The sequence below is a fragment of the Misgurnus anguillicaudatus genome, chromosome 6 (assembly GCF_027580225.2).
Source record: "Misgurnus anguillicaudatus chromosome 6, ASM2758022v2, whole genome shotgun sequence".
Taxonomy (NCBI): Eukaryota; Metazoa; Chordata; class Actinopteri; order Cypriniformes; family Cobitidae; genus Misgurnus; species Misgurnus anguillicaudatus.
In genome coordinates, this window is record NC_073342.2 from 16,653,848 (window position 1) to 16,670,225 (window position 16,378).

General features: G+C 37.3%; 1 protein-coding gene across 1 annotated transcript in view; it reads right to left on the reverse strand.

The window, feature by feature from the left end:
• Nucleotides 1-993: 993 nt before the first annotated feature.
• LOC129433456 (transmembrane protein 263-B) overlaps nucleotides 994-16,378 on the reverse strand; it is a 34,860-nt gene continuing 19,475 nt past the window's right edge. The window contains exon 3 of the mRNA XM_055192091.2: nucleotides 994-2,083. Coding sequence (XP_055048066.1) covers nucleotides 1,803-2,083 — 281 coding nt within the window. The 3' untranslated portion in view covers nucleotides 994-1,802. The remainder of the gene's footprint in view (nucleotides 2,084-16,378) is intronic.

Below are 16,378 nucleotides of genomic sequence, written 5' to 3' on the forward strand. Positions count from 1 at the left end.
GGTCGAAAAGTGGACGGGTACCAGACGTTTCACAACCCGTTTGTGATCTGATCGACCAAAATGTATCTTAAAACCAGGACAGGGCCTAAATATGTATCCACTCATTGATACTTTTTATAGACTGCTTATGTAATCCCGATCCAGTCTGCTAATGCATTCTACTGCATTTAATGTTACATAAATGATTAAAATGAAAAAATGAATAATGAATCAATGGCTTTGAAATATCTCCACCTGTATCGGTGCCAGATCACTGTGTGACATTCACATCTATTCTTGTCTTTGCTCATGTCGCTTTGAACGAAAACATGCGTTTCACATTAAACACTCCAACACCCGTTTAAAATACAGAATGCTTTATTTGTAGAATACAGCATCAATTTTGCAAAAATAGTTCTATTATAGACAAAATCTACTTGGTCTTTAAAGTCCAGTTTATAGTAACAGCATCTTCAAGACAAGAGTACCTACAAGAAAGTATGTAGACAGCAAAACAGGACAAAAAGAAAGGAAAAAAAACCCAGCGTGTTTTAAGTTACGCAGCATGTCGTACAGTGAAAGCTAGAGCTTTAAGCATGCATCGCAACAGTATAATAATATGCCATATGAGGTTTTTGCATAAATAAACACAAAGACTTGAAAAGCGGTGAAACCGGAAAGCGCATGAACAAATACTCAAGTTGCACGATTTCCAACTGTGATAGCTCTAATATGTAAACAGCAGTCAAAGTAAAGCAGAAAATACAACTGTGGTTATTTTGTACTGCTCTAAAACACTCAACGGTGACATCCAGGCACATATACGGCCAAAAAAACAACATCTCCAATGAGCTATACGTGATGATTTGAAGAGAATAAAGTACAGTTTTTAATAGCTGGATTTTATTGTCTGTCTGAAGCATACTTTTCAGACTCGAACCATTATTTTCCAAGCAGCACTTTTCCTGGATACAGTTTTAAACGTTGTCGTACAAAGTGTACCATACACACAGGAATGATGCATTTTGTTCAAGGTAACAATCTATACCATTTAAACGTTGTCTGAATCGCTGCCATTACAGTACATTGACCGTAATCTAAATGAGAGCGTGTGCTTTTCTGTGATTCAAATAATAGAAGCTGCACGGCTGCCCATACAAAGTGTTTTACACGGCCAAGAGCGAACATTATAAAAGTATGTAGTCTAAATCCCACATTATTAGATCAACCGGGTAACCTAGTTTCACATGTTTATTCAATTAAATAACAATAATACTTGCTCACATATTCCAGGAACTGTGAAGTGTGCTCGATCGATACTTCATATAGAAATATAATAACTGCGTGCACTTCACAAATAAGAGTGTTTGAAATTGTAACAAAGTATTGTGTTGATGATGGTGAATTTGGACTTAACATAGCAAATTAGCTTATAACAATTGATGGAGATGACATGAAACAAAATTATGGTTTTAAAGAATACGTCTGATATCACCATTTGATCCCTCTTCAACCTAAAAATAAATCATACTTATAATTCAGACAAAATATTAAATTACACAAAACACACACGCAAACAAACAAATACGCAAAGATCCATGTACCTGTACCCTAACATGGGATTTCTAATGTTGGTCAAAATGTGTTTGTGCTCATGTCGTCCAAACCTTTATAGTAACTAAAGAAGGATTTTTCAGAGACGGCATTTTTTCCCAGTGGGCTAAATGAATCTGCCATTGGCTTTCCAAACCTCTTGAACGTGAGAAGAACAAACCACTTAGACATCCATCGAATCAGACCGAGGGTGGGAGAGAGTAGACAATCTAATCCGACTTGTCTTTTTTCTTTGGTGTAACTTTACCGGCCACTGCAGACCCCACTGCCCCGACTCCTCCTGTTACCACGGAGACGCCGCCTTTGACCAATCCCACTCCAGCTGCGGGAACGCTCGTCACGGCCGTCTTGGTCAGCTCAAAGCTTTTGCAGCCTACCCAAGCCACTCCCCCGAGTGTGGCGCCCACCGCTCCTTTGGTAAAGTTGAACAGTCCGCCCGTAACTCTCCACACGACTCCGGCTTCGTTCTTGGGGTGATCCTTATCCAAGTCTGAAAAGATTTAATACATCAAAATTGTAAAAAATAAAATACTGTGTTACAAATGCTAATAATTTGCATATATTTGTTTAAAAGGGGACATTTCACAGGACTTTTTTTTTAAGATGTAAAATAAATCTTTTGTGTCTACACAGTACATATGTGAAGTTTTAACTCAAAATAGCATATAGATAATTTATTATAGCATGTTAAAATTGGCACTTTGTAGGTGTGGTCGTTTTTGGGTGTGTCCTTTAAAATGCAAATGAGCTGATCTCTGCACTATATGGCAGTGCCGTGGTTGTATAGTGCAGATTAAAAGGTGGTATTATCCCCTTCTGACATCACAAGGGGAGCCAGATTTCAATGACCTATTTTTTCACATGCGTGTGGAGAACGGTTTACCAAAACTAAGCTACTGGGTTGATCTTTTTCACATTTTCTAGGTTAATAGAAGCACTGGAGACCCAAATATAGCACTTAAACATTGAAAAAGTCAGATTTTTATGATATGTCTCCTTTAATAAATATGGCTATGGAAAAAATTATGATACATAGAGAAATGTGTGCTATCACTTTACTGGTAATTTTCACTTGGTGAACAATAAATCCATTGAAGTTACATTAAAATTAAGGCCTGAGCCTATGCAAGTGCTCCTCGTTTTCTGTTTACACTTATGGCCCTTGGGGTCTATATGACCCCAAAATTGAAAGCATAATTGTAAGAAAAGTACACATTTTCAATAATACAAATAATATATCTTTTTTTGTTTACTTCTCATCTATACAATAAAGCTGTGTTTTGAGAGATTTGAAGTACTTTTGTACCCGTTTACCACTAAATTCCTCAACTACACAATTTTCTTGCCTGAATAATATAGAATTTTATGAAAATTCACAAAAAAATTATCATCTAAATTTGATTTAAATTGTTTTTAGATATTGATCTAGGTGTTAGGTGTTGATTTCAGCCATTGATTTTTGAAAAAAGAATTACTGTTTAGGAATTAAATCATTTCGACCAGCAGATGCCCATAGAGACCCATTCATTTTATTGGATATGGACAACTGCTCAAATCACTACATTAGTAAAACATTTTGTGAATTTATGTTTATATAAACATTAGAAAGGACATTAAAAATAAATATTATTTCAAATAGTAATTTTTTATAGTTTTTGGTGCATTTTGAGTGAGAGAGAGAGAGAGAGTGTGTACATGTGCGTGCATTAGGTCACACCCCTTTATATCTTTTTTTTGCATTTGTGGCTGATATTATTTTACCAATATTCTATAAAAATGCTCTCTGTTGCAGTCATGCGCGTTTGTTTGTATGTGTGTGTTTGTGTGTGTGAGAAAGAGAATGTGCATGAGAAGGAGAGAGAAAGAGCATGAGTGTGTGTTTGTGAGTGTACATGTGTGTGCATTAGTTCACACCCCTTTATATGTTATTTTCTGCATTTGTGACTGATTTTATTTGCCAAATTCCATACAAATGCTCTGTGGCAGTCATACCTTTGTGTGTTTGTGTGTATTTGTATGCGTTTGTGTGGGCAACACCATTTGTTGACCCTGGAAAAACATTTCTGTCAAAGTCTTTATCTCTTCTTTAAACACCAACCATAACGTATCACTTAAATTAGAGGGAAATGATAGGTTGCCTAAATAACAATGCTGTAGAAGCACTATGGTTAGAAGCCTAAATGTAACCATGCTTGATTTGGTTGTTGTCCCGGGGTCTTCAATGACGAACATCTCTCACTTGGCCAAATCTGCAAGGCCTTTACATATCAATAATTATTTCCTCAGCCAGTGTAATTTTTATTTCCTAGGGCCATAATTTTAAAATCACACATTTCAGGACAGCGACCGAATAATAACAGTATTTACGTTGAGGATTGTTTTCCCCTCTCCCTGATATTAAGTGAACCTGAAAGCTTTTTGAATTTGAGCACACATCTACAGACACGACACACTGACTAATACACGAGCTGATATATTCACACGCGCGCACGCTCATGCACGCACAAGGCATCATCTTTCCTCTATTGTTGCTCGTCTCACAAAACACAAAAATAAAGACTCTCTATTCCCCTGGACAACGAGTGTTTACACAGCCCGCAATACTCTGTGGACCACGAGCAGAAATTATATCTTTTACATTCAATCAATACTGTCAAGGACCGCGTGGCTGGGTTGCGCGATGAGCTCCCACGTGAATCGATGCTCCGCTGAGGAGCAGCGTGAATGACAAGCAGCACATCTTCAGATGAGCTCTGCGAGGCCTCGGCGGGAAAACTTCAGCTCGCGAGGCAGTCAAGGTTGATCCACGCGCAGTTCATAGGCGCGCAAGGACGACAACAGAAGCGCGCGGAGATTAAGGTCAATGACATGACATGCATATTTTTGTGTATGGGGGCATTACTCACTATACAGATAACATGATGCATTTATGACGTGTCACTTTATTATATAAAACTTATTTAGTTAAATACATCGTATTGTTTTTTTAATAATAAATAAAAAAATTTGTTTTGGTATCTTAAACTTATAAAACGGCAGGTGGGGCAACCGCAAGGTTAAGACAGCTGTTAAAAATGTTGTTGAAAAAAATTCAAAATAAGACACTTTGGCATTATCTTATGAATATTATTATTATATCGAAATCTTTCCTAACTGTAGCACGTCCCATATACGAAACACCTAGAAATATTTTTTATGTAAATTTTAATCTATCACGACAAACTATATATATCGTTGGAAAGGTCTAAGCTTCTAGAATACACATTTTAACCGTGTTTTATAAAATAAATTATATAGGGAGAATAACTGATTCATTTACGAAGAGAATGTGCCTCAAAACATTTATATCCTGAGAAAAGAACTTTACTTCCGGTTTCGTTATTTTTAATATATTTAAAAATATATTTTTAATATATTTAATATATTTTAACTGACTAGTTGCTAAACTGATCTCTTAAACAAATGCCTCGTCGAAAAGAACAAATGTTTTGGTTTCCTAGGTAATCTATGTGTTGTTTTTTTACTTCTTATATAAATAAACTACATTTAAAGAACTTTGTTGTTATTTATTCTTAGCGGAGTTTACCGGAAGTTACGTCCAGACCACAACATACGCTTATTTATGTTGTTACTGCTGAAATGGTCTATAAATCTACAAAAATGTTGACAAACTATATCATTGGAAAGCTTTAAGAATGTATTTTTCAGTAATATTATTAGTAATAATAATGCAGTGACAGTAATTTATTAATTTGTGACAAGAGTATGCAGCAAAACGTTGACACCTAGTGGTCGTTGTTTGCAAAACCACTAAAAGTGTGACACAAACCTAATTTTTGGTGATTTTGACTTGAAATTTGGATCACAACTACTTGATTTATGTTTACATTATTTCTTTTGTGAAACATTTAAATTTTTATAAATTTTATTTATAAACAAGTAATTTACAAAAAACGCAATTAATTGAATTGGTTATTTTGACCAAATTTAGGAATTTTTAAAAAATCTTACCCATATTTGAGAGGTAATAAAAAGAAAAGAAATGAAGATTGGATAAAATGTTTTTTTTTTAAGCAGAGAGTCTGTTCTTTTATTTGATATATTGCATGTTTATATATTTAAACAGGAAAACTTTTCTGGAAGGTATTAAACTTAAAAAAAAATGCTGGCACTAGCTGGCAACTTTAAAATAAAATGCTGGGGGAAAGAGTTACTAAATATCTGTATCGGCACAGAAATTTTGTATTGATGCATCTCTTGCATTACATAAACTGTTGAAAAAAATGAACACAACTGGTTTATTAATGTCTAAATAACTCCCTCTATTGCACTTTAAAAATAAACCAATAAACATGGTTAATGACAGGCCTTTAAAATTTTAAGGCACAACGATTCATCTGCATAAAACCAAAGTGTCCAACATACTTGTCAGTTTGTGACTCCAATGAACTGTAAGTTCTTAATTAAATAAATTAAAAAGACATCAATATTACTTGATATTGTTAAATAATGATTACCTACGTACACTAGAAAGCAAATATTGGTTTACTGACATCTATAACACTGTGTGACAACAATGTCTTCTAAGAAATATCTTCTGGCGTAATGCCAACGCATATCAAACAGGATGTACTACAAATTAAAATGCAACCACACCTCCTAGCCAAATAATAATGCCAAATAATATAGTAAATCTAGTCTACCATAACATGCAAATAAAGTACACAAACAGTGTTGATCTTTTGAACAATCTTTATGCTATTTTTTAAAAATATATAAATTTGAGTAAATGGACAAGAGTTTTACCCTAATCTGTCTTAACTGATTACTGGCCTAAATTAAAAGAATAATACAGCTGGTGAGTCTAACCAGGGAGAGGAAACAGAAAGAAACCGAGCTGTGTTAAATTGGGACATACAGGGGACGGCCAACATATCAATGCAGGTCAGAACATTAAATGATAAAAAATGTTTCAGGTTCAATACAAGTAAAAAAAACTGCTGAAACGGTCTATAAATCTACAAAAATGTTGACAAACTATATCATTGGAAAGCTTTAAGAATGTATTTTTCAGTAATATTAGCAGGAATAATAATGCAGTGACAGTAATTTATTAATTTGTGACAAGAGTATGCAGCAAAATGTTGACACCTAGTGGCCGTTGTTTGCAAAACCACTAAAAGTGTGACACAAACCTATTTTTTTGTGATTTTAACTTGAAATTTGGATCACAACTACTTGAGACTTATGGATTTATGTTTACATTATTTCTTTTGTGAAACATTTAAATTTTTATAATTTTATTTATAAACAAGTAATTTACAAAAACTGACATCTTGGTTTACTGACATCTATAACACTGTGTGACAACAATGTCTTCTAAGAAATATCTTCTGGCGTAATGCCAACACATATCAAACAGGAGGTACTACAAATTAAAATGCAACCACACCTCCTAGACAAATAATAATGCCAAATAATGAAGTAAATCTACCATACTGTAACATGCAAATACAGTACACAGTGTTTGATCTTTTGAACAATCTTTATGCTACAGAAAGAAACCGAGCTGTGTTAAATTACGTGGGACATACAGGGGACGGCCAACATATCAATGCAGGTCAGAACATTAAATGATAAAAAATGTTTCAGGTTCAATACAAGTAAAAAAAACACATCTAAGAAATTACTTAGTTGGTAAAAAAAACATCACGTTTACAGCCAACATAGTGGGATCTGTGTTGAAAAGGAATTTTGTTAATGCACATACAGTACATATTTACACTACACTAAAGTTACAGCTGGCCTCTATGGATGGTGTACAGCTGGGTAAACTTGTCTTTCACATCATAGCCATTCATATATTATGTATTTTAGCTGAGCCGGAACTGTGTTTTGAATAATCAACAACCTGGACTAGGACGATTCTTTATCAACATAATTCCTGTGGGATCCATTTGCTCCATATACATACACACTAGCCTACTTTGCAGATCCACTTTTGTATATTTCTGCAAACCGTGCAAGATTAGATATAACTGCACAGACAAGGTGAAGACATTTTATCACACTAGTCACAAGTGAACTCTATACTTGGCCTACATATTTATATAGGATAATATTGGCTAATATTCGCAAAATAAATGGCAAACATTATGTACACTTTCAGAAATAAAGTTGCAAAAGGCGTGGTACCCTTTCGTAAAGGACACCTTTGTACATAAAGAGTGCATATTAGTACCTCAAAAGATACATATTGGTACTAGCATATCTGTATGTAAATGTTCTTTTAAAAGGTAGTGACAGCTTTTGGCTCCCCTTGTGATGTTAGAAGGGGATAATACCGCCCCTTAATCTGCACTATCCAACCACAGTACTGCCATTTAGTGCAGAGATCAGCTCATTTGCATTTAAAAGGACACACTCAAAAACGGCTCATTTTTCTTGCACCTACAAAGTGTCAATTTTAACATGTTATAATAAATTATCTATATGGCATTTTAAACAAAAACTTCATACTCTGGGGGCACCAATTTATTTGACATCTTAAAAAAGTTGAGAAATGTCCCCTTTAAAACATATTTTTAAAAAGTTAAAATAGTTTAAAAAAATTGTATATCACATCTTGCATTTCCTTCGATATTGTGCAGCCCTACAATTCACCCTATAAGCCACATAGCTTCCTACAGTAATTGGCCAGCATCTTGTGCCCAGTTAAAAAAATCATCCATCCCAGCATGCCACAAAAACAATACACCAACCCCACTTTCTTTATTTTTTTATTGTAGGAATGACCAATTTATGCTTTTTGACGGGAACCGTCGAATCAATCCAATTCTATAGGAAAGAGAAAATGTCAATTTGTCTTCAGTTGCAGGAAAGAGAATAGTGACATTTGAAGGCTTAGATGAAAAGGTTAAGATATTCTGGGGCGTGTTAGTCTTTCTCAGCTCTGTGGAGGGCTTGCATTAGTGGCTAAAAACCCACTCTACAAGCCCGGTACAAAGGTTACTGTGTTCACCTTGACAGTTTAATGAACATTCACAAAGACAAAGATGGAGTATTTCACATGTGTTTCTGGGCCTATTTAAAGAACGAAGTACTTGTTTAAGGCCGGAGTTTAGTTAATTTTTTACATGTATGCAAGGGTCCATGTACAGCAGGGATGGGCAACTTCGGTCCTGGAGGGCCGGTGTCCTGCAGAGTTTAGCTCCAACGTGCCTCGGCACACCTACCTAAAAGTTTCTAGTATGCCTAGAAAGACCTTAATTGTCTGCTTCAGGTGGGTTTAATTATGGTTGGAGCTAAACTCTGCAGGACACCGGCCCTCCAGGACCGAAGTTGCCCATCCCTGCAGTACAGTGTGCAAGATGCAATTTTCACCATGATACTGTACGCACACTGTCAGATTTTTGAAACCCCACGTACATTGTGCACGTTGGTCGCATATATAATGTAGCCCAGGAGAGGCATTGCATTTTGTCGCAATGCACATGCGTTGAACGTCTGCGTACACATACTAATAAACTATTCTTTGTTTTTGACAGTGTGCGTACATTTGTATACACATAAAAAAATTGACTATACTGGGTAGGGTTGCATAACGATAAATCACGATTAATCTATAGCAGAATAAAAGTTTTTGTTACATCATATATTTGTGGGATGCGCATCCAGGGCACAAAGCTCCCGTTCCACCACATCCCGAAAATTCTCTTTTGGGTTGAGATCTGGTGACTGTAGGGGCCATTTTAGTACAGTGAACTCATTGTCATGTTCAAGAAACCAATTTGAAATGATTCGAGCTTTGTGACATGGTGCATTATCCTGCTGGAAGTACCCATCAGAGGATGGGTACATGGTGGTCATAAAGGAATGGACATGGTCAGAAACAATGCTCAGGTAGGCCGTGGCATTTAAACGATGTGCCAAGAAAACATCCCCCACACCATTACACCACCAGCCTGCAGAGTGGTAACAAGGCATGATGGATCCATGTTCTCATTCTGTTTACGCCAAATTCTGACTCTACCATCTGAATGTCTCAACAGAAATCGAGACTCATCAGACCAGGCAACATTTTTCCAGTCTTCAACTGTCCAATTTTGGTGGGCTTGTAAAAAATTATAGCCTTTTTTTCCTATTTGTAGTGGAGATGAGTGGTACCCGGTGAGGTCTTCTGCTCTTGTAGCCCATCCGCCTCAAGGTTGTGCGTGTTGTGGCTTCACAAATGCTTTGCTGCATACCTTGATAGTAACGAGTGGTTATTTCGGTCAAAGTTGCTCTTCTATTAGCTTGAATCAGTCGGCCCATTCTCCTCTGACCTCTAGCATCAACAAGGCATTTTCGCCTACAGGACTGCCACATGCTGGATGTTTTTCTCTTTTTACACCATTCTTTATAATCCCTAGAAATGGCTGTGCATTAAAATCCCAGTTACTGAGCAGATTGTGAAATACTCAGACCGGCCTGTCTGGCACCAACAACCATGTCACGCTCAAAATAGCTTAAATCACCTTTCTTTCCAATTCTGACATTCAGTTTGGAGTTCAGGAGATTGTCTTGACCAGGACCACACCCCTAAATGCATTGAAGCAACTGCCATGTGATTGGTTGATTAGATAATTGCATTAATGAGAAATTGAACAAGTGTTCGTAATAATCCTTTAGGTGAGTATATAATACAAATTATACATAAATATACAAATGTATATACACATGTAAACATTTCTTAAATATAAACATACAAAGTTATTATACACAGTATACACACATATATGATGTAAACAAAAACCTTTATTTTGCAATAGATTAATCACGATTAATCGTTATGCATCTCTAATACTGGGGCTTTAGAGTTGTGCTGGTTCCTTTCCCGTAACGGATCATAAAATCTTGTGAAAGAGAATTGGCGAGCTAAATCTGTCTCTTCAGGGTTGCCATCATAAAAAAATCGACCATTGTTGTTTAATGGTCGTAGAACAGAATACAGAAACATTTTTACTCTTGTTGCTTGTCTCTTCTTTTCCTATATTGTTCACAAGGGACCGTGAAGGTTCGCCTAAATCTTTCTTCCTCATCACTTTGAGCAAGAAGCCTACAGCTATCCAAGATACATAAAGTTTAAGTTTGTGATAGGATCCATACAGACCCACCTGAAGTGAGATAAGTGGTCTCAACGGTGCGCTGACCGAGCTGAGAAAATTATCTAGGCGTACTTGAACGTTCACATGGGTTCCAAGGCCGTCTGCACTTTGTCCTCGGCACTATGTTATAATCCTGCCGATGACAGCCACAACAGACCTTTAGATAACACTGACAAAGCTGCATTCACAAACCAAAAGGCACTGAATAGAGATAAAGTTTATGAACGAAAAGATGAGACAGATAATGTATTTTGCTCCCAGGAACCCATTCTGGTCGGTATATAGACCCATTATGGAGAAAACACAAAGGCGGACAGATATGAATCTCTAAGCTATTGTGCGAAAATGTAATGCAAATATAAAGTCCAAACTTGTCGCCATGTTATGGCAAAGTGGTTACTTATTGGCCAACACAATTGAGCTTACCGTGAAGTCTCTACAATAATCTGCAGTTTGTTTTACCTGGCGTTGTACATCTATTAGTGTAGTATTGAGCTTACTATATGTACCAAACTGTCATTTCTTGTAATATAGTCGTCTTGATTTAGACCCGCCTGACCTAAGCTGAATTGGATAGCCGAGAATCCATTCCCAACCAATCAAATCCGAACATGTTCCTGAGCGGGAGGTGGTCTGCCAGCCTCTGGTGTAAATCTGTCGCCTCTGTATATTTATGTGCCTATATCAATACCCACATTATCTCTCTGTAGTGCCGAGAAATAATGTTGAAAATATTGTTCTCCTCACTTGGCAGCGAGATTTACAGCGGGCGAGAGAGCAAAAGAGAGAGACGGGAAGAAATAAGAAATAAAGAGTAAGAAAAGGGAGGGGGTAATCGGACCTTCCCCAGTGATAAAAACCCCCAGTGGGATTCGGCTCTCCGTCGCCCGACTCCCTTCGCCAACAAAACCATGTCAGCCCCTTCCCTGCTGAGGTCTCTATTTTTAATCCCTGTGCCTGAGTTGCCTGGGGTAAAACACAATGAAGGGTCAAGTTAAAATGAGGTTTTGAAAGAACGGGCTGGAAGGGAATGTACCGAATTACTGTTGGACCTTGTCGGACATGGTGTGAGCACAGGAGGTGTGCAAGTGACAACAACATTTAAAGGTGGGAGTGAATTTGCTAAATTGATATTTTTGGGAACGCAATCAATAAAATAAAAATACTTAACAAGCATAAAAATTATTCTGGAAATTACGAAACCCTGCTGAAATGCCACTTTCGTCCTGTTTCGATGATACATCTGCATTAAATAAATAAATAAATAACCACCGGTGAACCACTTATCGAAAAGGTCAATGCTTCCACCGGGTGCGCAAGCTGGCTTGACCTATTGTGAGCGAATTGCATGAAAGTTGAACCTTTATATATACTCATCCCAGTCCTCCCAATGTACGCTCGTTAACTTCAATAGCAAAAAAATTTTTTTTACCTAACCCAGATCCGATAACGTGTGCAAATGAGTCACTGGTGTCGGCCGCCTTAAATATTTATATTGACGGCAAGGTCTATTGTGTCATTTTAAATGCCACCGCAGTCGCTTCAAAAAACTGAAAAAGTCCACAGGTGTCGCCTTGAAAATCGTAACAAAGCTTTTAAAAATTCACAAGCATGGCCTTTATAAAAAGACAAAAGCTGCTGTTTATGAATAGATGCCTTGGACGAGCTTAAACAACACTGGCTCAATATTATCGTATGGTGGACATGTTATCTTTATCGGATATAAATCGGTTTAGTGGAATCTGTGCAGCCCTGCGAGGCGTCTAACGTGAAAATGTGGATGTAGCAGAAAGAAATCAGTATCTCTGTGGATGTGAGTCATCAGCTGAACTCAGGAAAACAGACTGTTATGTAAACACTTTCCATCAAAGTCAATCACGACTACGACTTTTGGGAGAGAATGCTTCCTAATGGAGCCAGAGCTTCAAGCGTTCAGAAACGGAGTCTGAAGAAATACAATACAGCCACCATCAAGATTCAGAATAGCTTGAAACAGTTTACCAAAATGACAATTCGGTTATGATTTACTCATCCTTGTGTTTTCCAACCAATATTTCGCTCTCCTATATAAAGAAAGTAGACGAATGGGGCTATCAAGTCCTAAAATTACATATAAAGTACCATCGACTTCATTATCAACTGTTTCTAGTAGGGGTGGGCGATATGACCAACATTTTATTTCACAATAGGATTAATTTTATATCGTGATAACGATATGCATCATGGTAGACTTTTTCATCTTTTAATAAGGTTTTTATGTTATTAAAATCTTTAATGCCATAGAATTTTCATAATTCTCACAAAAAAATGTATACAAGCATAAAAAACCTCAAGCTAACTGAAGATAAACAGTCAGAGATGAAAGAATGATAATAAATGATAATGTATATTATATATCTTATTAAAGTTAGAAAAGTGATTTAGTCAAGAGCAGTAAAAGATTTTCACAAAAACATAAGTGACAGACAGCAGCAAAATTAGGTAATTCCCCTTTAAGGCCAAAGTCTGGATCCAATATACTGTTACCGTGGGTTCACACCAGCAGCGTTTGAGGCGTCAAATCCGCGTGTACCGCGTCTAGTTTGTCGCTTGAACATTTTGAGTTTACTCGCTTCATTTGTGCGTGAAATTCTAGTCATTAAGACATTCACGTGCAAATTCGCGTCATATGAGGGCCTTCCATAGGCTTCTGTGAATCCGCTCGCTTCCTGTAATCACGTCACTACTTGAGCAAGCTCCTGATATGTTGACGTGGCACATTTTCCACCAGAGTTCACATTTTTCAACTCGCGCGTTTGCCGCAGCAATGCTCAATTTGCGGCATTCGCGCGAACTAGACGCACGAATGAGGCGGAATCGCGTCTACCGCGCTAACGCCTCATTCGCGTCTCCAGACCTCCAGACACGCGTCAACGCGTCTTCACATTGACTTAACATTGAAATCACTCGCGCTTGACGCTGGTGTGTGAACGCAGCATTACACGTGTGTTTTCTCTTTCAGCCGTTTATTTTCTCTTAAGGAAATGGTCGTGTAAGTGAGGATACTTGCAAAGATGGGAATTTTGATGCATATATGTATTTAAGGCAAATAAAGCAGCAACAATGCTCTCAAGGATGAGCGACTCGCGGACTCCTCTCACACAAAAACAATGCGCACATATAGCACTGTTGTTTGTTTCATATTGCTTACAATCACTTGTTTTAAAATTGCAGTGCTTAAATATGTGTACAAATGTTATGTTTTCGTAACCATGCGCACAGCAATGTGACGTGGCTGCGTAACCTCAATAGAGACGATAGTCCAAAATCTCTACCAGTTGACAAATTTCTACAAGTTTATCATATCTACCGGTTTATCGCCCACCCCTAGTTTCTAGCATAGTATATTACTGTATATACCCGAATATAAGATGAGGTTTTTGTCCTAAAAATAGGCCGAAAAATGGGGGGGGGTTGTCTTATATTCGCGATACAGACAAAATCACAAGGGAAAGGGAGAAAGCAGGGGGAAACAGTAGAGGACAGCTACACGATAGATGTGTTTGATTAAAAGCAGATGGTTATTTTCTATATATCTTCACAGTACCATAGTTACATACATAAATGGGCCTACATAATTATTGCCTTTTTGTGGAAAGGTTATTCATTTTTTTCACTCATTCATTCATTTTTGAACTTATTCATTGACAGAGTGCACTTTATTTTGTGACAAATTAATCAAAATATTTAATGAATGGTGTTTAAATGTTTTTTCAATGAATTATCACTGGAATTTTCAAATAAAATTATTTTCTGTTGAAAAACAAAATCTCTTTTTTCCCAAAAAAATAAGTCTTGAAAATGTTGGGTCGTTTTATAGGAGTGGTCGTCTTAAATTCGGGTATATATGGTAAATAAATATTGCTTTCTATAAACAGGTATAGCCTCTAAGCCTCTGTATGCTCCACATTAAATCAAAATTCAACAAATTGTGCGAGCAGATTACATACAAAGTCAATGCGAAGATGCGAATAAACGCAAACTCACGCGTTGCAATTTGAATGGCGAGAATTGGGTGGCGCAATTACCGAGAAAACATGCACCCTATTTGCCTTAAACGCATTTTCGTGCAAGTAAAAAATATTCAACTCAAGTGAAAAATTACCATGGCACGAAGTTAAATCTATGCGTTTGCTGTGTACGCAGCATAATGCTTTGCATTGACTTTGTATATAATCTACTTGCGCAAATAAGTAAATTCACTTCTGGTGTACAGCATAAACAATCTTGAAACTTTGTAATTTCCTTCCTCAGACAGATAATTATGTTGTTCTCCTCACTTTTGTAAGTCGCTTTGGACAAAAGCATCAGCTAAATACCCAAATATAAAAGTAATTGACTATTTCTATTTCTTTTATGTCTTTTGAGAGTTTGCGAACCCGCAAAAATGAGTTTTTGTGTTCCACCAGAGAAAAAAAGAATTAAGGCTTTAGATCGACATAGAAATCCAATGCGACAAAACAAGGTGTATTAGCGAAGATGCACACCAAAAAAGGACAAATCGATTACAAACACCCATTCATGTACTGCCAATGGAAGAGCAATTGTAGCTTTTTGTTTATTTCATCGACCTGTAAAGAGCAACTCCTCCACAAAACACCACCTTTTGTGTTCTACAAAAGGAGGAAACTAACAACATGAGGAAAATAACAAGGCTTTTTTTTGGTAAACTGTTCCTTTAAAATGTTCAATCTGTTCTCCAAGACAGCTTTCTGTAAGATACCCATCACTTCAGCTTCCTGCCGGGCAGTTTCCAGTTCACAGCACGCCAAACGGCAGGTTGAAATGAAACTGACGCTTATTCCTTCAAAGAGATAACTGATCAATCTTGCTTGTGTTACGAAAACTGCTGCTAAAACTCTACTTTCAGTTACCAAGAGCCCAAGATGTGACCGTGATTCCCAAGCCACGGCCTGCATTTTTATTAAGTCTCAAATCAGATCTCGGTGTAATACCGGATGTGCCAAAACGCTGCCAATCCGGATTAAGCATTCCAACACTAATAATTCAAAACAGCCTCTATTTTCCCCAATGGATTTTGTGGTTACACCTCGTGATTGACAGGGGGATGCCATACGCCTCCACCTCAGTAGTTACAGATGGAGATAAAACACATTTCCTGTTGCAGCTAAGCTCATTGGAGGAGAACCAAGCTTGCAGTGCCCTGTCCTGCTTTTGATGTTAGGCCCAGTGCTTTGGGGATTCAGAAAGACACGTCAATCCTCAGAAAAAAGCCATGGACAGAGGACTGTAATATCTGCCCATGCAACACAGAGAGCCTAGCATTCGAAATACAGAAAAATATATCAAAGGTTCAGGCTTTTAAAAGCAGAGATCTTGTATGCTGAGGTTTCTCATATCGCGCACATCAAAGTGTTCAGGCTACATAATGTTTGGACCCGTAACACACTGTGACCATTGAATGCTGAGTGCTCATTTAAGGCGTCCCACCCTTAAGCATGTCTGTTGAATAATACATCAAGCAGATGGTGTGCAGAATCGTCAAGGTAAGACCTTAAATAATTCAGTGCAGGCAAACACCCTCCCTCCAACACCCCCCCCCCCCCCTTTATTTTTTGTTTACTCTTGGTTTTGCCAAG